General features: G+C 43.5%; 1 protein-coding gene and 1 long non-coding RNA gene across 4 annotated transcripts; one reads left to right on the top strand and one right to left on the bottom strand.

Annotated features, from left to right (window-relative positions):
* The first annotated feature begins 52 nt into the window (after positions 1-52).
* Positions 53-19,482, top strand: actr8 (actin related protein 8). Of its 2 annotated transcripts, XM_055932270.1 has the most exons (13): positions 55-309; positions 644-814; positions 4,534-4,644; positions 5,795-5,899; positions 6,058-6,231; positions 11,336-11,429; positions 12,590-12,722; positions 14,731-14,884; positions 17,645-17,740; positions 17,882-18,022; positions 18,154-18,427; positions 18,672-18,835; positions 19,004-19,482. In XM_055932270.1, exons 1-13 carry the CDS (start codon positions 166-168, stop codon positions 19,145-19,147), a joined length of 1,905 nt encoding a protein of 634 aa, XP_055788245.1. In that variant the 5' UTR covers positions 55-165; the 3' UTR covers positions 19,148-19,482. The 2 variants fall into 2 exon arrangements, with proteins under 2 accessions (XP_055788246.1, XP_055788245.1); XM_055932271.1 differs by lacking the exons at positions 644-814; positions 4,534-4,644 and having other exon boundaries at positions 53-309.
* A 1,383-nt stretch (positions 19,483-20,865) lies between these two features.
* Positions 20,866-24,292, bottom strand: LOC129861128 (uncharacterized). 2 transcript variants are annotated; one of them, XR_008760510.1, is made up of 3 exons: positions 21,653-24,292; positions 21,284-21,401; positions 20,866-21,159 (listed from the first exon to the last, which is right to left on the bottom strand). It is a non-coding gene; the product is annotated as an uncharacterized LOC129861128 (long non-coding RNA). The 2 variants fall into 2 exon arrangements; XR_008760511.1 differs by having other exon boundaries at positions 21,284-21,850; positions 23,946-24,292.
* Positions 24,293-25,961: the final 1,669 nt, after the last annotated feature.

Raw genomic sequence — 25,961 nt, 5'->3', positions numbered from 1 at the left:
AGATATTGGACGATCTTTTTCCTGTTACTTTTTATGGTCGGCCACCCAATTAAAATCATGGGAATAGTCATGGTTGTCCAGCAAACTGATGTTATGTTAGAAGCCACTAACGTAGAAACTGTGATACAGATTTGGTTTTAGCTTTATTGACCACGACACTCCACAATGACACAAGCGGAGAGAGAGCAAGAAAACGGCAAAGAGAAAGAAAAGGAAAAGGAGCGAGAGAAGGAGAAAGAGAAAGAAAAGGAACAGCGTGGTATCAAAAGACCAATCGCGCCACCGGTTATCCCAGAGCCTCTTCAAGAAGTAAGTTGCAAAACAACGTTAAAAGGGCCAAGGATTGATATTAGATTCGAATACCAACATATTAAATAATTATATGGGAATAATGTTGTTTAGTTTGCACAAAGACTGCTATGGCAGCTCCACATGGGCTAATGTTAGCTAGCTAGCAGCTTGCCGACTTAACGATTTAGGAAGGCGTTGAGTGGGCAATACTAACTGGCGGACTGGAACTCCGACGTCACATTTAACAAATAAAAAAACAGATTTCAGAACCCAAAGAATAGCCCACAATTACACACTACAATGTCAATGTTACACTGTCTTGAAGTCCCCGTACTGTTTGCTTCCTTCACAGCAAATTCAGAGCAACTTTATCGTTGTGTTACACCCTGGATCGAAAACGTTGAGAATTGGTAGAGCAACCGACACGCTTCCTGCGACTGTCCCGCACGTCATAGCCCGCAGACATAAACAAACGTGCCAGCCCCGATATGAGGATGAATGGCTGGTGAGAGAAGGCCTGAATGTGAGTCAAAAATGACCAACATATATGGGGTCAATTTCACGCCATATGTATTGAATTAAAAATAGAATAAATCGTGAACATGAAAAATAAAGTTGAGAATGTAAACATATTGTAGCGACCCGCACAGGCAGCTGTGTGTTATGTGTTAGACTATTAGTTGGTTGTGTTATACTTACCAGTACCCAGTGTTCGCAGGGTCATGCCAGGGACATGCCAATCACGGGAATGCCAGGAATGTTCTGATGCAGGGCGTCCTGGTGGTTGGCGGAGTGGCGTGGAGGGGGGTTGGGCAGGGGGATGGAGCATTGGAAGTTAAGACCAGGTTTAGCCATTGTTCTTCCTCTTATGTCTTTTCTTCACAAGAGAAGGTTCCGGTTGGTTTGTAGGTTATCTTTCATTTATTTGGCGTGGGCTACGGCCAAACAGTAGCCTGTGTAAAGTTGGGTTAATAAACCGTCAATTCGTTAACTCAAACCTCTGTCTGGACAATTGTTCCTTTATGATCTAGTCTAGTCATTACAATATTTTTGAGGACGGGTGAAATTGATGTTGAAATCAAAACCAAACAATTGAAAGCAAAATGAATAGAATTGTAAAAAAAATACATCAAAACTGGAAAGCAAATAATTTTAAAGCGAGAGCAAAACTCTGCCAATTATTAAAGGAAAATATTTGAAAACGAATGCAATAATCGTTTTCGTTTCAACTTTCCCAGCAACTAATCCAATTGAATACGTTTTGCCTATGCATGTACTACCTTTTGGTTACGCTTACTCGTATCTTTGCTTTTGATGTCTGTTGCTTTGCTATTGTAACAGTATAACTTTAAACCGTCCCCTCGCCCCGACACGGGCGCGAACCAGGGACCCTCTGCACACATCAACAACAGTCACCCACGAAGCGTCGTTACCCATCGCTCCACAAAAGCCGCGGCCCTTGCAGAGCAAGGGGCAACCCTACTTAATGTCTCAGAGCAAGTGACGTAACTGATTGAAATGCTACTAGCGCGCACCCGCTAACTAGCTAGCCATTTCACATCCGTTACACTATCACTGCCAGTCTTTTCGATTGCGAGTTTTAGTATTATTTTTCGTGAAGGGTGGGGTTTAGATGGAGGCGTAGACAATGAGTCTCCATTGGCCCGCTAGTTTTGGAGTGACGTTTCGTCTTAACCCAATCAATGATTTGATGTGTCACTGGCTCTGACCCTTCTAACTACTTAGATAAACGTATGGATTACCTTTTGCACAATGTTCGGCCAGGTGTTGGTAACTCGTTCGCCATGTTCAGAACATGCGGGCACGCATCTTTCTTTCCCCCAACGCAGTTAAGCCAAAACCACGCCCCGTTATTCAGAGAGGCGTTCTTCAAGGCTTTGACCGCTCTCCAAGTCCGGAAGTGAATATCACGTAGCGCGAAATTTCAGTCACTGATTAATAATGTTTGCCCTTGTATTTCAACATTGAAAAATATAATAACATAATGTCCCTAAAGGTCAAAGACAGATTCAATGGCTGTAGCATAGCGTATTCGACTGAATGATTAGCTAATAAATAGGGAAATTATGTCGCGTAGTGTTGACGTCAGACCGTCTACTTAGACAGGCTTTTTTTCTATTGCCTACTTATCATGTTCATTGATTGGATTAACCTGTTTGGGATAGGAGGCAGCATTTTCACGTTTGGATGAAAAGCGTGCCCAGAGTAAAACTGCCTGCTATTCAGTCTCAGTTGCTAATATATGTATATTATTAGTAGATTTGGATAGAAAACACTCTGAAGTTTCTAAAACTGTTTGAATGATGTCTGTGAGTATAACAGAACTCATATGGCAGGTGAAAACCTGAGAAAAATCTAACCAGGAAGTGGGAAATCTGAGGTTTGTAGTTTTTCAACTCTTTGCCTGAGAAAAATCCAGCCAGGAAGTGGGAAATCTGAGGTTTGTAGTTTTTCAACTCTTTGCCTATCGAATATACAGTGTCTATGGGGTCAAATTGCACTTCCCAAGGCTTCCACTAGATGTCAACAGTCTTTAGAACATTGTTTGATGCTTCTATTGTAAAGGAGGGGGGGATGAGAGGGGATTGAGTCAGTGGTCTGGCAGAGTGCCAAGAGCTGACCATGCACATTCACGTGAGAGTTAGCTTGAGTTCCATTGCATTTCTGCAGACAAAGGAATTCTCCGGTTGGAACATTATTGAAGATTTATGATAAAAACATCCTAAAGATTGATTCTATACTTCGTTTGACATGTTTCTACAAACTGTAATTTGACTTTTTTGAATTTTCATCTGAACTAAGTGATCGTGTATTGAGCATTTGGATTACTGGGCTAAACGCGTGAACAAAACGGAGGTATTTGGACATAAATTCTGGACGTTATCGAACAAATCAAACATTTGTTGTGGAACTGGGATTCCTGGGAGTGCATTCAGATGAAGTTAATCAAAGGTAAGTGAATATTTATAATGCTATTTCTGACTTCTGTTGACTTCGCAACATGGCGGGTGTATGTTTGGCTTGTTTTGGTCTCTGAGCGCCGTACTCAGATTATTGCATGGTTTGCTTTTTCCGTAAAGCTTTTTTGAAATATGACAAAGCGGTTGCATTAAGGAGAAGTATATCTATAATTCTGTGCATAATACTTGTATCTTTTATCAAAATGTATTATGAGTATTTCTGTAAATTGATGTGGCTCTGTGCAAATTCACGGGATGTTTTGGAGGCAAAGCCAAATGTAAACGGAGGTTTTTGGATATAAATATGAACTTGATCGAACAAAACATACATGTTTTGTGTAACATGTTGTCCCAGGAGTGTCATCTGATGAAGAATATCAAAGGTTAGTGATTAATTTTATCTCTATTTCTGCTTTTTGTGACTCCTCTCTTTGGTTGGAAAATGGCTGTATGCTTTCTGTGACTAGTTGCTGACCTAACATAATGATATGTGGTGCTTTCTCCCGAAAAGCCTTTTTGAAATCGGACACTGGTTGGATTAACGAGAAGTTTATCTTTAAAATAGTGTCTAATACTTGTATGTTTGAGAAATTTGAATTATGAGATTTCTGTTGATTGAATTTGGCGCCCTGCAATTTCATTGGCTGTTGGCGAGTGGAACCCCGTTCCCAGACAGGTTAAGACAAACCCTCACTCCAAAAATAGCGGACCAATGGAGACTCATTGTCTACTCCTCCCTCTATACCCCGCCCTTCACGGAAAAATAATGCCAAAACTCGCAATCGAAAAGACTGGCAGTGACAGCAAAGAAACCGACATCGAAAGCAAAGTAGCGTAATGAAAAGGCAGTACATGCAGGCAAGAGCGTAGGCAAAATGTATTCAATAGGATTGGTTGCTGGGAAAGTTTAACCGAAAACGATTTTTGCATTCATTTTAAAATATATTTTTTAATCATTTGTCATAGTTTTGCTCTCGCTTTAAAATGATTTGCTTACAAGTTTTTAGGTTTTGCTTTTGATGTCTTATTTTTTGTTTACAATTCTATACATTTTGCTTTCAAATGTTTGGTTTTTGATTTCAACGTCATTATCTCACCCGTCCTCAAAAATATGTTTACATTCTCAACTTTATTTTTCATGTTCACAATTTATTTTATTTTGAATTCAAAACATATGGTGTGAAATTGACCCCCTACCAACACACACATATACACACTGTTGCCCTTATAATCCTCCAATGTGTACTCTCTCTCAACAAAGAAACCAGAGAGTAATGAACAGAGGCAGAATGGTCTCAAAATGGTTGACCAGGCGATCTGGTCAAAGAAGATGTCCAATGGCGTACGGAGGACGCCAGTGTCTGCTGAACAGGTGTGTGTAGTTGTATGTGCAGGGCTCTACATATCTTTACCTATGTAGCCTGTGTGTATGTCTGTTCTGCAGCACAATCAGGTGACCGCATGTCCCTGATTGTGCGGGACAGTCCCAGATTTTGTTCTACAAACAATCATGTCCTGCATTTTATCAACAAATTCAAACACCACTAATGTACTTTTTTTGTTGTTGATTTGTTCCGTATTTCAGTCTGACATTACAACCTGTCTCTTACAGTCACTGCGCTGTTTCTGCGTCACCAAATTTTGCTCATGGCAAAAAAGTAGGATAAGTGTGCTTCAATTAGCTTGTTCGGTGCAGCGGTAGCAGGGGGTGCAGCGGTAGCAGGGGGTGCAGCGGGAGCAGGGGGTGCAGCGGGAGCAGGGGTGTAGTGCTGCCAGAACGTTGCTCCGACACTTTTCACAATGTTTTTCGTTTAGTGAAGTTAGACCAAAGATAAATCAATGCCTTGGAATATTACATACAGATTAATTCGTGTTCTACATAACCAAAAGAAATAGCATAGTGTAACATTATTGTTACACCAAAACACTACCGTAGTCATATATTTTTAGGATGGTTAGCAGAATATTCACATTGTTTTTCTTATGCGGCCAAAACTCAACAGTGCGCGGCACTAGGCAGAAATTGCTTGGATTGAAAAAAATACAGGAATGCAGAGTGGTTTAACACTATATGCTCTAATTTACAACAAAAAAGTACTGGTAGAAGCTCAATGCATATTCCCATAAAACTGATTGAGATCAAATGATTGGCATGCAGATGCAGTTTGAATGTTTCACAGGTAAAACCTGAAGAATTATCATCATTCACGATTGACAGTAGTGATGGCCTATTTTGAAAGTATGTATGCCTAACTGGGTATTAAAAATATAAAATTTTCTTGAGACAATATGTGTGGGCAAACATTGCAATTGGAGGATGTATGTTCTGTAATGATATTCAATAAGCAACTTATGTCGGTGCAAACTTTGAGCATTTATGACAACATTTTGTATTCATATAGGCTATACTGTCTTGCCAAAATCATCCTGTTGTCCCGCATTTGGGTATTTTAAATGTGGTCACCCTATCGGCAGCTCGTAAACGACGGTTTGATAGTCTGTTTGGGTGTGTTGTCTTGCAGGCCAGGTCTTATAACAGACTGATTCGACCAGCAGGTCTGGACACTAGCTCCAGGATGAAGTGGACCAACACAGCACACCATCCAGAGCACCTGGTGGGAGAGGAGGTGAGGGAGTACAGCACATCTGGACACAATGCATGCATGTTAAAGAGCAGGTTACTTTCAGAAATTGTTTTTAGTATATTAGTCCTTTGTCGATTTTGTCAATCATTGATTTCTCCCTCCTCTCTCGCTTTGTTTTCTCCCCTCTGTCCTAACGGCAGGCATTGTATGTAAACCCCACTGACTGTTACAACGTGCACTGGCCCATCAGCAGGGGGCAGCTCAACGTGCACAGCGGTGCAGGGGGTTCTCTGACTGCTGTCCTGGCCGATTTGGAGGCCATCTGGAGCCACGTCATCCAGAAACAACTGGAAATCCCCCTAAAAGACCTCAAGGTACAGGACAGACAATTGGCTCACTTCACACTACAGTGCCTGAAAATTACAAGTCAAAAATTTGGACACACCTACTCATTCAAGGGTTTTTCTTTATTTTTACTATTTTCTACATTGTAGAATAATAGTGAAGACATCAAAACTATGAAATATCACATATGGAATCATGTAGGAACACCATAAACGTGTTACACAAATCAAAATATATGTTTTATATATGAGATACTTCAAAGTAGCCACCCTTTGCCTTGAAGACAGCTTTGCACACTCTTGGCATTCTCCAGCTTCTCCAGCTTCACCTGGAATGCTTTTCCAACAGTCTTGAAGGAGTTCCCATATATGCTGAGCACTTGTTGGCTACTTTTCCTTCACTCTGTGGTCCAACTCATCCCAAACCATCTCAATTGGGTTGAGGTCAGGTGATTGTGGAGGCCAGGTCATCTGACTTACTCCATCACTCTCCTTTATGGTCAAATAGCCCTTACACAGCCTGGAGGTGTGTTGGGTCATTTTCCTGTTGAAAACAAATGATAATGCCACTAAGCGCAAACCAGATTGGATGGCGTATCGCTGTGGTAGCCATGCTGGTTAAGTGTGCCATGAATTCTAAATAAATCACTGACAGTGTCACCAGCAAAGCACCATCACTCCTCCTCCATGCTTCGCGGTGGGAACCACACATGCAGAGGTCACCCGTTCACCTACTCTGCGTTTCACAAAGACGGTTGGAACCAAAAATCTCAAATTTGGATTCATCAGACCAGTCTGATGTTTATTGCTCGTGTTTCTTGGCCCAAGCAAGTCTCTTATTATTATTGGTGTCCTTTAGTAGTGGTTTCTTTGCCATAATTTGACCAGGAAGGCCTGATTCACGCAGTGTCCTCTGAACAGTTGATGTTGAGATGTCTGTTACTTAAACTCTGTGAAGCATTTATTTGGGCTGCAATCTGAGGCTGGTAACTCTAATGAACTTATCCTCTGCAGCAGAGGTAACTCTGGGTCTTCCTTTCCTATTGCGGCCCTCATTTATAGATAAAATTTTTAAAAAAAATCTTTATTTAACTAGGAAGGGCTCATTGAGATTTGATATCTCTTTTTCAAGAGCACCCTGGCCAAGATAGGCAGCACTAAGTAATTACACAATTTCAGACAGACAACAAGAAAAACTACAGGTAATCTAGTAAAAACCCATATCATTCACAAGAGTATAACAAAATCATAAAACAGCAAATTAACAACATTGACAGGTCAGGGAATCAGCCTCAAAATCCTTCATCAATGATTTAAAAACACCAATCGTTTAAAAGTATTTTGTAAGGCGTTCCCAGCCGATGGCGCAGAGTACATAAAACCCCTTTTACCAAATTCAGTTGGGACATTTGGAACAGTTAGCAGGATAAAGTCCAGTGAACGAAGAGAGTACCCACCACATTTCTGAACAATAAAAATGCCCAAATAAAATGGTAGTAACCCCAAAATGGCTTTGTAAATAAAAGTATACTAGTGAGTGAGCCTACGATTGACTGGAGAAGGCCAGCCAACCCTGGTTTATAAAGTGCAGTGGTGCGTAAGGGTTTTGCAGTTTAAAATAAATCTCAATGCTCCATGGTAAAGGCTGTCAATTGATCTCAAACTCTGAGCGGAAGCATTCATATATAACATATGGTCATAGTTTAGTATAGGCATAAATGTAGCTGATACCCCCTGGAGGTCATTTTGCAGGGCTCTGGCAGTGCACCTCCTTGCACAAAGGCGGAGGTAGCGGTCCTGCTGCTGGGTTGTTGCCCTCCTACGGCCTCCTCCACGTCTCCTGATGTACTGGCCTGTCTCCTGGTAGCGCCTCCATGCTCTGGACATTACGCTGACAGACACAGCAAACCTTTTTGCCACAGCTTGCATTGATGTGCCATCCTGGATGAACTGCACTACCTGAGCCACTTGTGTGGGTTGTAGACTCCGTCTCATGCTACCACTAGAGTGAGAGCACCGCCAGCATTCAAAAGTGACCAAAACATCAGCCAGGAAGCATAGGAAATAGACCCCCCCTCTGCTCTCTGTGATGCATTTTCTTCTCTGATGCACCTTATGTCTAAACTTCTTCACAGTGAAATGATCTTGATTGGTGATCTCAACTGGTGTTGGTTAAAGCCGGTGTCTGATGATTTTAATTTTTTTTGTAATTCTATGAATCTTACCCAGTTCATTAACTCTCCCACCCACCCACACACCCAAATCTCCAGAGAAATCTACCCTGATTGATTTGATATTGACAAATGTTCCACATAAATATTCTGCGGTTGGTGTTTTTTGTAATGATTTAAGCGACCATTGCGCTGTTGTTGCTTTTAGAAATACTAAAGTTCCTAAGACAACACCCACGCTTTATTCGTAAGATAAATTTATTTTAAGAGTTTAATACGCAGGCTTTCTTTCATGATTTGTTTTATTTTGACTGGAGCAAGATTGAGCTTATCCCTGTGGAAACTGCCTGGAAATTCTTTCATGACGTTTTCTTCCAAATAGGAAGCAAACATGCCCCATTCCACAGGTTCAGAGTTAAAGGGCGGGAAAATCCATAGTTTTCTTCTGAGCTGTCTTGTATTATTCAGCAACGTAATCTAGCCTGGGCTAAAGCAAGGAAATCATGTTCTGATGCTGATTGGCTTATTTTTAGGCAGCTACAAAACAAGTGTTATTTTCTTCTCAGGAAGGCCAAGTCTGAATATTTTATGTCTGTTACCACTGATAACCTGAATGACCCTAGAAAGATTTGGAAGGCTATTAAGTCTATGTCAGGTAATGGTAATGTTAATGAATTACCGTCATGTGTTTTGCTGTATATGACAAAACTGAAATGCTGAATTGTTTCAATGCGCACTTTGAATTATCTGGTAGGCTGTTTGATTCAGTATCCTCTGTCTCTGTACAACCCTGTGTGGATGAACCAGTGTGAGCTGGTCAAACTTTTAGCTTTTTGCCATTCTCAGTGCAAGTGGTACAAAAAGCCCTGAAATCCTTAGATCAGAGAAAGCCTGCAGGTCCTGATCTTCTTGATCCCTGTTTTTTAAATCTGGCAGCTGATTTCATAGCTGAACCACTACATATCTGTTCAATTTAACTTTGTAATGTAATGAAATTCCAAAGATCTAGAAATCAGCATTTGTCCTACCACTTTTAAAAAGGGGAAGATCAACTCTTTTAAATAAGTATAGGTCAATCTCAAAGCGGTCACCCCTAGTGAAAATACTTGAAACCCTTGTTAGTGAACAGCTAAAAGAGTTTTTATATACTAACTATTTTATCAATGTACCAATCGGGCTTCAGGGAGAAGCATAGCACAATTACAGCAGCCATGAAGGTTTTAAATGATATCACTGAAGCCTTTGACAAAAAACAGCACTGTGTCTCACTTTTTATTGATCTCTAAGGCTTTTGATACAATTGATCATGCTATACTGAGGCAGAGATTGTCAGGCGTAGGTCTTTCGGCACATGCAGTTGCATGGTTTGCTATCTATCTGTATAATAGAACTCAGTGCACTCAATTTGATGGGCTCATGTCTGTTAAATTGTCTGTCTGTAATGGTGTGCCCCAGGGCTCTATACTTGGTCCCCTCTTATTCACTATTAATATAAATAATTTAGACAACAATGTGCAAAATGCGCAACTTCTCCTTTATGCTGATGATACTGTTATTTATTGTTGTGCTTCGTCTTTCAGAAAAGATTTCCAGAAGTTCAAACTGCTTTTTATACTGTTCAAACTGCTGGAGGTCATTTTGCAGGGCTCTGGCAGTTCACCTCCTTGCACAAAGGCGGAGGTAGCGGTCCTGCTGCTGGTTTGTTGCCCTCCTACGGCCTCCTCCACGTCTCCTGATGTACTGGCCTGTCTCCTGGTAGCGCCTCCATGCTCTGGACACTACGCTGACAGACACAGCAAACCTTTTTGCCACAGCTCGCATTGATGTGCCATCCTGGATGAACTGCACTACCTGAGCCACTTGTGTGGGTTGTAGACTCCGTCTCATGCTACCACTAGAGTGAGAGCACCGCCAGCATTCAAAAGTGACCAAAACATCAGCCAGGAAGCATAGGAACTGAGAAGTGGTCTGTGGTCACCACCTGCAGAATCACTCCTTTATTGGGGGTGTCTTGCTAATTGCCTATAATTTCCACCTTTTGTCTATTCCATTTGCACAACAGCATGTGAAATTTATTGTCAATCAGTGTTGCTTCCTAATTGGACAGTTTGATTTCACAGAAGTGTGATTGACTTGGAGTTACATTGTGTTGTTTAAGTGTTCCCTTTATTTTTTTGAGCAGTGTAGTTTCAGACTTTGCCGCATTTACAAGGAATTTAGTCTTCACTTATAGCCACACCCCCACCTTTCTTAACTCGATCAGTGTGATATACATTGTAACCATTTATACAAATATCCTTATCATGAGAGCCAGTTTCATCATAGCGCTTGATGGTTTTTGCGTGCGGCTGCGCTTGAAGAAACGTTCAAAGTTATTGACATTTTCTGGATTGACTGACCTTCATGTCTTAAAGTAATGATGGAATGTTGTTTCTCTTTGCTTATTTGAGCTGTTCTTGCCATAAATAGGGCTATCTTCTGTATACCACCCCAACCTTGTCACAACAAAACTGATTGGCTCAAATGCATTAAGAAGGAAAGAAATTCCACAAATGAACTTTTAACAAGGCACACCTGTTAATTAAAATCATTCCAGGTGACTACCTCATGAAGCTGGTTGAGAGAATGCCAAAAGTGTGCAAAGCTGTCATCAAGGCAGAGGGTGGCTACTTTGAAGAATCTCAAATATAAATATATTTTGATTTGGTTTCTACATGATTCCATATGTGTTATTTCATAGATATGATGTCTTCACTATTATTCTACAATGTAGAAAATAGTAAAAATTAAGAAAAACCCTTGAATGAGTAGGTGTGTCCAAACTTTTGGCTGGTACTGTATATACTTTTTTTTACCTGACTACACCTAACAAATTATAACATGTAGCAGAGACAATGTTGTGGTCAGCTGTCCGTTTTATTTTGTACTCTGATCTAATCGCCTCTTGTTTGTTGGGTTGGCAGTATTACAGATGTATCCTTTTAGTCCCTGACATCTATAACAGGCATCACATCAAGGAACTGGTCAACATGCTGCTGCTCAACATGGGCTTTTCAGGTACAATACACACTAAATGGCTACACGGACTACCTGAGTTGACCCTTGTATTATTCATGTTTTTTTGTTGCACTGTCTATGCACACTTACAGGGCCCTTCACACATACACTCACTTCATCATTTGCTCACACACATAATATGCACAAACATTTATACTGACTTTACACACACCCACTCAAATACAATCATCATATACGCTGCTGTTTATCATATCCTGATGCCTAGTCACCTTTCCCTTATACATATTTACTTCTGCGCTTAGTTTTACCCACATACTCATATCCGTAAGGGGACATTTAATAGTCGGATCGGATGATACTCCTGATCTGAAAAAAATGAAGTGTTAAGTAGATTTTGGCAATGTACCTCCCTGCACGTTCTCACTGTAAAAAAAGCTGCAGATTAGGAGCAGCGGGCAGAGAAGTGTGTCTGTGTCCTCAACTTGCAACAGGCAGCCACGTTTGCTGTTACTCAGTCAGAATGCGCATCAGTGTTTCATTTTTTTTCTTATCCATACTGCTTGTTAGATATTATGCGCATTGATAGCTTTATAGCAAATGTCCTTGCGATGTGATTTATCATAGTAGTAGCCAGGCAGCAGCAATCTGAATGATCAGACCAAAAACATGCAAGGAAAATTGATCTGGGGAAATTATGAACCGAGTGGATGGAGAAATACAGCTTCACTCTTATCCAATCAGAGCAGCAGGATCAAAGTACAGCCCGCCCTTCTCTTTAGACAGCCAGTGGTGTTATTTAGCCAATGTAGAACCTCTCACATTACTGACTGACATGAGAAAGATGCGTGCAGAAAATATATATTTTTTCCATCACGTATCATTACGAAAAATAGTTGGACCATAATTTGATCCATAAATTTGCCCATATCTGTTAGGATACTTGTTTTGTCTGGCTACTCGGCACACCCCTAGTAAATATGGTACTGGAACTGATCCTGTATATAGTATGCTTGCTTGCTTTCTTTTTTTTGTTATTTTTATTTCTATTTCTTGTGTTTGTGTTCTACATTGTTATGTTTAGTATAACATTGTTATTGATTACTGCATTGTTGGGTTTAGAGCTGGCCAGAAATGCATTTAGCTGTACTTGTACTTGTGTATGTGACTTTGAAACTTGATTGTCACTCCTTGGTCTGCAGCGATCGTAGTCCACCAGGAGTCTGTGTGTGCTACCTTCGGCAGTGGCCTGAGCAGTGCCTGTGTGGTGGATGTGGGCGACCAGAAGACCAGTCTGTGTTGTGTGGAGGACGGGGTGTCTCACCGCAACTCCAGGTGTGTATATTGCATCATGCATCTCATATGTATATATTGTACTCTATACTATGCCACTGTATCTTAGTCCAATGCCGCTCTGACATATATGTATATATATTCTTAATACATTCCTAACTTAGAGTTACGTGTATTTTGCTTATATGTTGTGAAACTGTTAGATATTACTGCACTGTCAGAGCTGGAAGCACAAGCATTTCGCTACATCCGCAATAACATCTGCTAAACATGTGTATGTGACCAATAAAATTTGATTTGAGTAGAAGTGTGCACTCCCTCCCTGGTTGTCTGTGAAGGTTTTGAACTGAAGTGTACACACTAGGTTTGAACTTTCCACTGAGGAATTGAAGGGTGCACAGTAGGGGTGTATCGAAGTAAAAAAATGTATCTGTAACATATCAGTCTGGTAATAAAGATGCTCTGTGTACAGTCGTGGCCAGAAGTTTTGAAAATGACACAAATATTAATTTTCACAAAGTCTGCTGCCTCAGTTTGTATGATGGCAATTTGCATATACTCCAGAATGTTATGAAGAGTGATCAGATGAATTGCAATTAATTGCAAAGTCCCTCTTTGCCATGCAAATGAACTGAATCCCGAAAAACATTTCCACTGCATTTCAGCCCTGCCACACCAGCTGACATCATGTCAGTGATTCTCTCGTTAGCACAGGTGTGAGTGTTGACGAGGACAAGGCTGGAGATCACTCTGTCATGCTGATTGAGTTCGAATAACAGACTGGAAGCTTCAAAAGGAGGGTGGTGCTTGGAATCATTGTTCTTCCTCTGTCAACCATGGTTACCTGCAAGGAAACACGTGCCGTCATCATTGCTTTGCACAAAAATGGCTTCACAGGCAAGGATATTGCTGCCAGTAAGATTGCACCTAAATCAACCATTTATCGGATCATCAAGAACTTCAAGTAGAGCGGTTCAATTGTTGTGAAGAAGGCTTCAGGGCGCCCAAGAAAGTCCAGCAAGCTCCAGGACCGTCTCCTAAAGTTGATTCAGCTGCGGGATCGGGACACCACCAGTACAGAGCTTGCTCAGGAATGGCAGCAGGCAGGTGTGAGTGCATCTCCACCCACAGTGAGGTGAAGACTTTTGGAGGATGGCCTGGTGTCAAGAAGGGCAGGAAAGAAGCCACTTCTCTCCAGGAAAAACATCAGGGACAGACTGATATTCTGCAAAAGGTACAGGGATTGGACTGCTGAGGACTGGGGTAAAGTCATTTTCTCTGATGAATCCCCTTTCCGATTGTTGTGGTATCCGGAAAAAAGCTTGTCCGGAGAAGACAAGATGAGCGCTACCATCAGTCCTGTGTCATGCCAACAGGAAAAAGCATCCTGAGACCATTCATGTGTGGGGTTGCTTCTCAGCCAAGGGAGTGGGCTCACTCACAATTTTGCCTAAGAACACAGCCATGAATAAAGAATGGTACCAACACATCCTCCGAGAGCAACTTCTCCCAACCATCCAGGAACAGTTTGGTGACGAACAATGCCTTTTCCAGCATGATGGAGCAACTTGCCATAAGGCAAAAGTGATAACTAAGTGGCTCGGGGAACAAAACATCAATACTTTGGGTCCATGGCCAGGAAACTCCCCAGACCTTAATCCCAGTGAGAACTTGTGGTCAATCCTCAAGAGGCTGGTGGACAAACAAAACCCCACAAATTCTGACCAACTCCAAGCATTGATTATTCAAGAATGGGCTGCCATCAGTCAGATTGTGGCCCAGAAGGTAATTGACAGCATGCCAGGGCGGATTGCAGAGGTCTTGAAAAGGGGTCAACACTGCAAATATTGACTCTTTGCATCAACTTCATGTAATTGTCAATAAAAGCCTTTGACACTTATGAAATGCTTGTAATTATACGTCAGTATTCCATAGTAACATCTGACAAAAATATCTAAAGACACTGAGGCAGCAGACTTTGTGAAAATTAATATTTGTATCATTCTCAAAACTTTTAGCCATGACTGTACATGTGTCTGTCCTCCTGCAGGCTGTGTCTGGCATACGGGGGCGCTGATGTTACCCGCTGTTTCTTCTGGCTCCTGCAGAGGGCAGGCTTCCCCTACAGGGAGTGTCAGCTCTCCAATAGGGTGGACTGCATCCTGCTGCAGCAGCTCAAAGAGACCTTCTGCCACCTTGACCAGGTACTTAAACATCAAATTCATAAGGCATCAATCAGGAAGAAAACAGCCTGAAATAGGGATATGCTTCTTTAACTTGTCCATTTTAAGAAACAGTTATTTTTACTGAATTTCTATCAACATGTTAAATGTGCAACCAGAGGTAAAACAATACCACCTCCAAAGCTCTCCCTCGCCCTCCATTTGGCAAGTCTGACCATAACTCTATCCTCCTGATTCCTGTTTACAAGCAAAAATGAAAACAGGAAGCACCAGTGAATCGGTCTATAAAAAAGTGGTAAGATGAAGCAGATGCTAAGCTACAGGACTGTTTTGCTAGCACAGACTGGAATATGTTCCGGGATTCTTCCGATGGCATTGAGGAGTACACCACATCAGTCACTGGCTTTATCAATAAGTGCATAGAGGACATCGTCCCCACAGTGACTGTACGTACATACCCCAACCAGAAGCCATGGATTACAGGTAACATTCGCACTGAGCTAAAGGGCAGAGCTGCCGCTTTCAAGGAGCGGGACTCTAACCCGGAAGCTTATAAGTTTATGCCCTCCGACGAACCATCTAACAGGCAAAGCGTCAATACAGGACTAAGATCGAATCATACTACACAGACTCTGATGCTTGTCGGATGTGGCAGGGCCTGCAAACTATTGCAGACTACAAAGGGAAGTACAGCCGAGAGCTGCCCAGTGACACGAGCCTACCAGATGAGCTAAATAAATTCTATGCTCGCTTTGAGGCAAGCAACACTGAAATATGCATGAGAGCATCAACTGTTCCGGATGACTGTGTGATCACGCTCTCCGCATCCGATGTGAGTAGGACCTTCAAATAGGTCAACATTCACAAGGCCGCTGGGCCAGACGGATTACCAGGACGTGTACTCCGAGCATGCGCTGACCAACTGGCAAGTATCTTCACTGACATTTTCAACCTGTCCCTGTCTGAGTCTGTAATACCAACATGTTTCAAGCAGACCACCATGGTCCCTGTGCCCAAGAACACTAAGGTAACCTGCCTAAATGACTACCGACCCGTAGCACTCATGTCTGTAGCCAAGAAATGCTTTGAAAGGCTGGTTATGGCTCACATCAACACTATTATCCCAGAAACCCTAGACCCACTCCAATTTGCATACCGCACCAACAGATCCACAGATGATGCAATCTCTATTGCACTCCACACTGCCCTTTCACACCTGGACAAAAGGAACACCTATGTGAGAATGCTGTTCATTGACTAAAGCTCAGCGTTCAACGCCATAGTACTCTCAAAGCTCATCACTAAGCTAAGGAGCCTGGGACTAAACACCTCCCTCTGCAACTGGATCCTAAACTTCCTGACGGGCCACCACCAGGTAGCAAGGGTAGACAACAATACATCCACCACGCTGATCCACAACACGCGGGCCCCTCAGGGGTGCGTGGTCATTCCCCTGCAGTACTCCCTGCTCACTCATGACTGCACAGCCAGGCACGACTCCAACACCATCATTAAGTTTGCTGATGACACAACAGTGTTTGGCCTGATCACCGACAATGATGAGACAGCCTACAGGGAGGAGGTCAGAGACCTGATCATGTGGTTCAAGACAAAGGAGTTGATTGTGGACCTCAGGATAAAGACGACCGAGCACGCCCCCATTCTCATTGACGGGGCTGTAGTGGAGCAGGTTGGGCGTTTCAAGTTCCTTGGTGTCCACATCACCAACAAACTAACATGGTCCAAGCACACCAAGACTGTCGTGAAGGGGGCACAACAAAACCTATTCCCCCTCAGGAGACTGAAAAGATTTGGCATGGTCCTCAGATCCCCAAAACGTACTACAGCTGCACCATCAAGAGCATCCTGACAGGTTGTTTCATTGCCTGGTATGGCAACTGTTCAGCCTCTGACCGCAAGGCACTACAGAGGGTAGTGCATACGGCCCAGTCCATCACCGGGGCCAAGCCTCCTGCCATCCAGGACCTCAAAACCAGGCGGTGTCAGAGGAAGGCCCTAAATATCGTCAGACTCCAGCCACCCCAGTCATAGACTGTTCTCTCTGCTACTGCACGGCAAGCGGTACCTGAGCGCCAAGTCTAGGTCCAAAAGGCTTCTAAACAGCTTCTACCCCCAAAACATAAGACTCCCGAACAGCTAATCAAATGGCTACCCAGACTATTTGCACCCCCCCTTTGCTACTACTCTCTGTTTATTTTCTATGCATAGTCACTTATACATGCAGGTAGGTTTGTTTATCTCAATTACCTCGACACCGGTGCCCCCGCACATTGACACTGTACCTGTTCCCCCTGTATATAGCCGCCCTATTGTTATTTACTGCTGCTCTTTAATTACTTGTTTTTCTTATCGCTTATTTTTTAGGTATTTTCTTAACTGCGTTGTTGGTTAAGGGCTTGTAATTAAGCATTTCACTGTAAGGTCTACTACACCTGTTGTATTTGGCGCATGTGACAAGTAAAATTTGATTTAGTTTCTTCTATGGTGTGCCCTAATAACTAAGTCTCTGGTGTACTTTTCAACGTAAGGACTCTCCAACCCTGGTCTTGAAGTGCGAACTGTATGGTTATGGTTATGGCTTTTATTTCATTACATCACAACATGCCAGTTTCAAATGGCCAACTAATGAATCATGGTCTTCCATCTGGGCTATAAGGCCATAGCTGATATAAGGTGTGTTACTGAAGAAGGGGGACTTAGGAATAAAAGGTGATAGATACCCCTTTTCTACATGCTCAGCTCTTTCCCCTTTTTCTCCAGGACATCTCTGGGCTTCAAGACCACGAGTTCCGCACCCGTTTCCCAGAGTCCCCTGCACTTCTTTACCAGGTTCGACTTGGTGATGAGAAACTGCAGGTATGTATACACACCCAGTCAGGGAAGGGCTGTCAGTGGTAAAGCGGATGATTGTGGTTTTGAAGCCCAATTTTTATATTGAAGATGACTATAAATATGACATAATAAATGCTGTCACAATGTGTCATTTGTGTACCTCAGGCTCCTATGGCCCTGTTCTACCCCACCACGTTCGGGATAGTGGGCCAGAAGATGACCTCCTTGCAGCACAGATCTCAGGGTGACCCAGAGGACCCACATGATGAACACTACCTACTGGGAACCCAGAGCAAGCAGGACCAGGTAGTCTAGGAACACCTGACTCCATCCTATTAGAACTATCTGATTGGCTGATACTCCCTCTCTGTTTCCATCTCTCCCTTCCTTTTCCTCCTCTCTCCATCTCATCCTCCCTCTCCCATTATTATGCTCAGTCCTCTAAAGCCTCAGCAGAGCGTAAATCCCTTCCCAAGCCGCCTGGGTTTGAGGGGGAGTTGAGCAGCCAGGGTGGGGACCCCTCAGAACGTGGAGGTGGTGCCCATGGCCAGGATGTGGAGCTGGGACACTCCCAGAACGACTGCCTGATGGGGGGAGCAGAGATGGAGGAGCCTCCCTCAGCACTCCTCTCCAGGAAGACTGCCATGACCCAGTTTGAGGGCAAAGCGCTAGGCTTGGACAAAGCCATCCTGCACAGCATCGATTGCTGTGGTAAGCAAATTACCCTGCTTCAAACTCTGTCCTATAATACAGTATCTTGTTTTATTCTACCATAAACACGAGGTAACATACACTAAATAATAAACATAAGATATAGATAAAACATTATTGGACATGATATTCATTATTCTGTTATGAAGTGAGGGTAAATTGTGAATTCTAAGCAGTGGTTTCCAAATGTTGGATGTTTTGATAGGGGAATGTTAGGTTTTGTGTGTATTTTGTTTGTGCCCAGCATCTGACGAGACCAAGAGGAAGATGTACAGCTCCATCCTGGTGGTGGGGGGAGGCCTGCTGTTTCACAGGGCCCAGGAGTTCCTGCAGCACCGCATCCTCAACAAGATGCCCCCCTCCTTCCGCAGGGTGGTGGAGAGCGTGGAGGTCATCACACGACCCAAGGTACACTGGCTTCTACGTACACTGGCTTTACAGTGGACTAACATGGTCTTGAGGCATGCAGAAGACCAGGTGTTTATATCTAGTCTAACACAGTGGGTATAAAATGCAATCCTGCAGGAGTTTGTGTGTCGCTCCAAGCAGAGGTGTTTTAATGGCTGTGTTTTCCAGGACATGGACCCTCGCCTGATCTCGTGGAAAGGGGGAGCGGTGCTTGCCTGCCTGGACACCACCCAGGAGATGTGGATCCACCAGAGGGAGTGGCAGCGCTTTGGTGTGCGCATGCTGAGGGAGAGGGCTGCGTTTGTCTGGTGAACCACCCCAGACTACATCCCACTGGAACAAGGGAGCACAGAGGGAGAAGCCCATTACTTTAGACAGTAAAACACTGGCACAGGTACTACTCACAGAGAAAGACTGCCGGACACACAATATACGGCAAATACTTAACCTGGGCACTGACCCTCGTAGGCTTCAAACATCTCTCTCTTGGTACCTTATATTGTGTAGTGTAACGTGTACTGCATATCTTTCTCACAGTTTAACTGGTGCCTGTGTGGGAGATGGTTTAAATAGTTGTTTTGTTCCCAGTTTCTTTCTTCTGGCATTGTGGATGTTACATTTGATTAAAAACGTACTTATTTCTTGAAGGACTTACTGTTTTGACATTTCTTATAGACCTTATGTAGGTTGGAAGAAATTTGATACGAGACATTTAATGGTAAAATGTTATGAACGTGTACCTATCCTACTTCACAATTAGCTAAGACGCCACGTGTGTTTGCGAAGCAGAGGATCTGAGATCGAGCACCAGTAAGGACGCTATACTTAAACAATCAGTGACGCTTGTCACAGTTAAATGCTATGACTAACTCCTGTAGTGTCATTCATCATACCCCTAGTAAATCAAATTTAATTTCAACATACACTACATGACCAAAAGTATGTGGACACCTGCTTGTCAAACATCTCATTATAAAATCATGGTCATTAATATGGAGTTGGTCCCCCCTTTGCTGCTATAACAGCCTCCACTCTTCTGGGAAGACTTTCCACTGGATGTTGGAACATTGTTGCGGGACTTGCTTCCATTCAGCCACAAGATTATTTGCGAGGTTGGGCGATTAGGCCTGGCTCGCAGTCTGCGTTCCAATCTTGACAAACCATTTCTGTATGGACCTCGCTTTGTGCACGGGGGCATTGTCATGCTGAAACTGTTGCCACAAAGTTGGAAGGACAGAATCATCTAGAATGTCATTGTATGCTGTAGCGTTAAGATTTCCCTTCACTGGAACTAAGGGGCCTAGTCTGAACTATGAAAAACAGCCCCAGACCATTATTCCTCCTCCGCCAAACTTTACAGTTGACACTGCATTGGGGCAGTTAACATTCTCCTGGTATCTTCCAAACCCAGATTCGTACGTCGGACTGCCAGATGGTGAAGCGGGATTCATCACTCCAGAGTCCAATGGCGGCGAGCTTTACACCACTCCAGCCGACGCTTGGCATTGTGCATGGTGATCTTAGCCTTGTGTGCGGCTGCTCGCCCATGGAAACCAATTTCATGAAGCTCCAGACGTACCGTTGTGCTGATGTTGCTTCCCGAGTCAGTTTGGAACACAGTAGTGAGTGTTGCCACCGAGGACAGAAGCTTTTAACGTGCTTCAGCAGTCCCGTTCTGTGAGCTTGTGTGGCCTACCACTTCGCGGCTAAGCCGTTGTTGCTACTAGACGTTTCACAATAACAGCACTTACAGTTGACCGGGGAAGCTCTAGCAGGGCAGAAAGTGGACAAATTGACTTGTTGGAAAGGTGGCATTCTATGACTGCCATGTTGAAAGTCACTGAGCTCTTCAGTATGGACATTCCTCGGCCAATGTTTGTCTATGGAAATTGCATGGCTGTGTGCTCAATTTTACACATCTGTCAGCAATGGGTGTGGCTGAAATAGCCGAATCCACTAATTTGAAGGTGTCCACTTACTTTTGTATATATAGTGTAACATTGCACTGAAGTCTTTAAAAATGACATGTATACAGCACAGGAGTTTATTGAACAGTGGGATACAAAAAAGAGCAGATTTTTAGAGGAGGCAGGAGAGTGATGTGAAATGATTTACAATGGGAAAGGAAGAGGGATCAGAAACGTATTGGCCACCCTGGCCCCTACGTGTAGGAATTCCCAGAGCAGCGTCAGGAGTCTGGTGAGCAGAGGCAGCCAGAGAGGAGGGGGTTGCCCCACATGAATATCGTTGCAGCCTAAATTAGGCTACACGTCTGCAGTCAGTTTGCCACACCCCATGCCTATACAAAAGGTGTAGGCGTTTACCTATGGAGAGGAACATAAGACGAGACAATGTAGTTATGTTCTACACCACCACAGATGAACATGAGTCACAGTAGAATTATATGACCTAACTGTGCTCTGGAATCAGAAGTTTGATGCACCTCACCTTCATCATCCTCACCCCATGGAAGGGGCCCCCACGTGGTTTGTCCTCCACATCTGCCAGGGGGGCTGATGGGAGACAGACAGCCATGGGAGTGTTGGAACACTGGAACATTTGTCCACTGTCATGATGAAATCAGTCAACCTTTGCTCTGTTTCAACATGACAAGTCTAGCCCCGACCTCTAGCTAGCACCTACCCTTAGCCCAAAGATGGCACTGATGGAGATGGCAGCTTCGATTTTGTCCTTAGGAAACCGTGCAGTATTTTGTTTTTGTATGTATTATTTCTTACATTGTTAGCCCAGAAAACCTTAAGTGTTATTACATACAACCGGGAAGAAATATTGGCTATCAGAGAGACATCAACTTACCAGCATTACGACCAGGAATACAACTTTCCCAAAGCGGAGCCTTTGTCTGCACCTCCCAGGGCATTTGATCTGATTCCAGAGGCCGACCCAAAACAACGCCGTCGGAGGAGAGGGTGCCGGAGCGGTCTTCTAGTGAGGCTTCGGATGCGCACACACCACCCACCACTTCCCAGTATATTACTCTCTAATGTCCAGTCCCTAGGTAACAAAGTCGACAAAATCAGGCCAAGAGTTGCTTTCCAAAGAGATATCCGGGATTGTAACATACTCTGTCTCAATGAAACATGGCTAGCTGGGAACATGCTGTCGGAGTCCATACAGCCAACGTGATTTTCAGTGCATTGCGCCAACAGGAATAAACATCTCTCTGGTAAGAAGAAGGGCGGGGGTGTATGTTTCATGATTAACGACTCATGGTGTAATTGTAACAACATACAGGAATTCAAGTCCTTTTGTTCACCTTCCTCACAATCAAATGCCTACCGTATTATCTCCCAAGAGAACTCGTCTCGGTTATCGTCACAGCCGTGTACATCCCCACGCAGGTGGATACCAAGACGGCCATCAAGGAACTTTACTGGACTTTATGCAAACTGGAAACCATATACAGTTGAAGTCGGAAGTTTACATAGACTTAGGTAGGAGTCTTTAAAACTTGTTTTTCAACCACTCCACAAATTTCTTGTTAACAAACTATAGTTTTGGCAAGTCGGTTAGGACATCTAGTGCTGTCTTTATTACTTATCATTAATGCTGTCTTTGGGCTTGTCAACGCACAAGCACTTTTTTACCCACACCATCACCATTTTCTTTCATAAGTGTTGTTGTGTGAAGTTTAAAATGCATTCTGTCATTACTGAATGTGTAATGTGATATTTTAACATAACACAAACATTTGATTAATAAAATGTTTAATTAGTCATCTTCTGCAAATGAAGGGGATGACACAATCTTTGCTAGAGTGAGGGAATTTGACTTGTCTTCAACTTGTGGCTCTGTCATTTCATTCAGGGAAGGGGAGTTAGCCTGCCCCGGAGCAGGTTAGTTCTGAAGGATTCGTTGCCATAGAAATGTACCTGGCTAAAAGGTGAGACACTCTCTTATGACCGGTTATCCTGAGTTGAACTAAGTTTACCAAAGTTACCTCGCTAACTGCGAGACCCTGCTTTGTAGGATACCCCTCTAGATATGCACTGGGAGTGTTTTGAGACTGCCACATCATCCTGACATGAGGGGAAAGTAAGCTGCCTCTCTGTTTTGAACCAAGGGACTAGGTAAGGACTAGCCCTTTATCATGACTCCGTTCCATTACATTACACATAAGTCATTGGATGAAGGCTTCTGTATGAAGTAGTTTTGTTAAGAGCCCTGACGCTCGGTCTGAACATTAACTCCCATCGTTTGCGGTATGGTTTTGGAAGCATAAGGACCTTTTCTTTCATATCAGCAAGAAATTATTTTCAAAAAACTGGGTTACATTGATACACACCTTTTATAGGGTTAGTGTTCCCACACGGCCATATCTCCATGCTACCCCACTTGTTTATGGAAGACATATCTCCATGCTACCCCACTTGTTTATGGAAGACATATCTCCATGCTACCCCACTTGTTTATGGAAGACGGAGGGAACAACTGCTAATTAGGCATCTAGTGTAACAGTATAACTTTAAACCGTCACGGGCGCGAACCAGTGACCTTCTGCACACATCAACAACGGTCGCCCACGAAGCATCGTTACCCATCGCGCCACAAAGGCCGCGGGCCTTGCTGAGCAAGGGGAAACCCTACTTCAGGTCTCAGAGCAAGTGACGTAACCGATTGAAATGCTATTAGCGCGTACCCGCTAACTAGCTAGCCATTTCACATCCGTTACACTCACCCCCCTTTCAACCTCCTCCTTTTCCGCAGCAACCAGGGTCAACAACATCAATGTAACAGTATAACTTTAAACTGTCCCCTCGCCCCGACATGGGCGCGAACCAGGTACCTTCTGCACACATCAACAACGGTCGCCCACGAAGCATCGTTACCCATCGCGCTGTTGGCTGCAACTGTCAGCCAACAGTATTTTTCAGTGACAATACGCTTCTGGCGGCCTGCTGTTACACACAAGTGTTCGGAGCATGCTAGTGTAACGGGAGCCCGAGTAGTGCAGCGGTCTGTTTCATCTGACTCTTCAACTAAGACATATTTATTCCTTCGTCAAACACTTGTCACGTGTCCAAAGTTATTACAATTGTAACACTACAGCGGCTTCTGTACATACAGTCTAACCGCATATCTCACATACCCAAGTTTTACGTAAGTCGGGAGAACCACTTCATCAAACTTCTTCTTCGGTGGTGTTTATTGGCGTTTGGCATGCAACGTTATGGGGCATTACCACCACCTACTGTACTGGAGTGTGGGCTAAAGACAGAGGGACTAAATCCTACCTGCCAGCCCCGTTTCTCTTAAAAAAGATGCTAACAAAAAATATTTGAGACTGTATCTAATGACGTTCTACTCAATATACTCTTTAAACTAATTTCCTGTATACACTCCCTCATACTAGATCTCAGCCTCTTTCCCTCTCATACTGCACACACTATATCAATGCATGCCCCACTATCTCTGTTTCCTGGCAATAATCACACTTTCCTGTTGGATGCTTTCCTATCACATTTAAAGTCTTATTCAATCTTGCAAAAATAGTCTCCTTTCTTCTGTCCCTTCCTACTGTCCTCCCCGACTTTCTTCTGTACTTGAAATAAATGCCTGACATTGGTATCGCTATTCCACAGCTCTTGCCATCTCTGCACACTCACTGTTCATATTAGGATTATTGCCTCTGCCTTGCTCATTGAAACTACAACATCAACATCCACATGACTAAGTGCTTGTTTAGCCAGTACTTCAACTGCCTCGTTCCCCTCCACTCCCACATGGGCTGGGTCCCAAGTAACTCTTATCTGTATACCCCTCTGTCTTATCCTGCCATGGGTTTGTAGTACATAATAAAGCAGGTTTTGTCTGCTACATGAGCTAAAGGACTGCAGACTCATCAACACTGCACATCAATCAGAGCAAATAACTACTCTGTCTGGCTTGACTTTCTCCGCCCACTGCAAGGCCAACAGTGTGGCCATCAGCTCCACCGTATATACAGCCAGATGATTTGTCATATGTTTCCTGACTGTCACTCCACATTCCTGCACTACAAATGCTGACCCAGTACGTCCTGTCCGTGGGTCTATTGAACCATCTGTGTAAATGGATCAACACCCTCCCTATCTTTCCGTAGTCTCTCCAACACTTCTAGATCAACTACTGGAGGCAGGAGTAGCCATGGTGGGTTTACAGGAATAGCTACTGTTGGACTAAACTCCCTTTCATACAGTCCCATCTCTCTCGTCTGAGTATTACCCACCCGCCCAAAACATGTGTTGTGTCCTTGCTCATGTTCCCAGCATGCCTGTAAAATCCCTTTTGCAGGATGAGACACCCCATGTCCCTGTAGGTTGATCCAATAATAATTTGCCAGCTGCTGTCTCATAATCTGCAATGGCATATCCCCCATCTCCACCTGTAGTGCAGCTACTGGGGAGGTCCAAAAAGCCCCACTACATGTTCTGAGTCCTTGCCCCTGTATGACATCTAGCCCTTCCAATGAGGTCCGGGCTGCTGAATCCCCACATGAATGCCCACCGCTCTACCTCAGTTGCTTCCTGTACCTTCCTGCCTATGTAGGGCACATTTCTTACCCTTGTTGGGTTCTGAGAATAGGAAATATACTTATTCATGTCACTGAGGGAGAGAGGGTAATGTATAATGTTTACATTATGTCAGGATATGTTATTGTTAGCCATCAGGGATCCTCTGGGAGGAGAAGAGACACAGTCTGGTACCAATCACCATGACAGCCGTGAGTTGGGGAGGAGTGAGCACTTTGGGGCAGAGGTCAGATGAAGTGAGGAAGAACAGATATCACTAAAGGTTCTGTCTAGCAACAGAGATGCATTGGCTGTTCAGATGTGTAGGAGGAGACTCAGCATAGGAGAAAGGGTTAAATACTAGTGCTCATGTGAATATGTTTTTATCAATTCAGCTGTTCGATTCTTTGGGAAGAATAAACTTGGTTTAAGCTTTGACAGTGTCCGAGTTCTTACTCTAATAATTATAACCTAACACCCTCTTCCATAAGGCCCCATCATCTGCAAATAACCACCTCCCAATATCCGTCCGTACCTGAGAGTAAACATCATTGATCATGATTGAGAACAACAGAGGACTAATCATGCTCCCATGCAGTGTACAAATATCCACC

Source organism: Salvelinus fontinalis, chromosome 8 (assembly GCF_029448725.1).
Source record: "Salvelinus fontinalis isolate EN_2023a chromosome 8, ASM2944872v1, whole genome shotgun sequence".
NCBI lineage: Eukaryota > Metazoa > Chordata > Actinopteri > Salmoniformes > Salmonidae > Salvelinus > Salvelinus fontinalis.
Note: the sequence above shows the minus strand (reverse complement) of the source record. Positions and strands in the feature narration are given on the sequence as shown.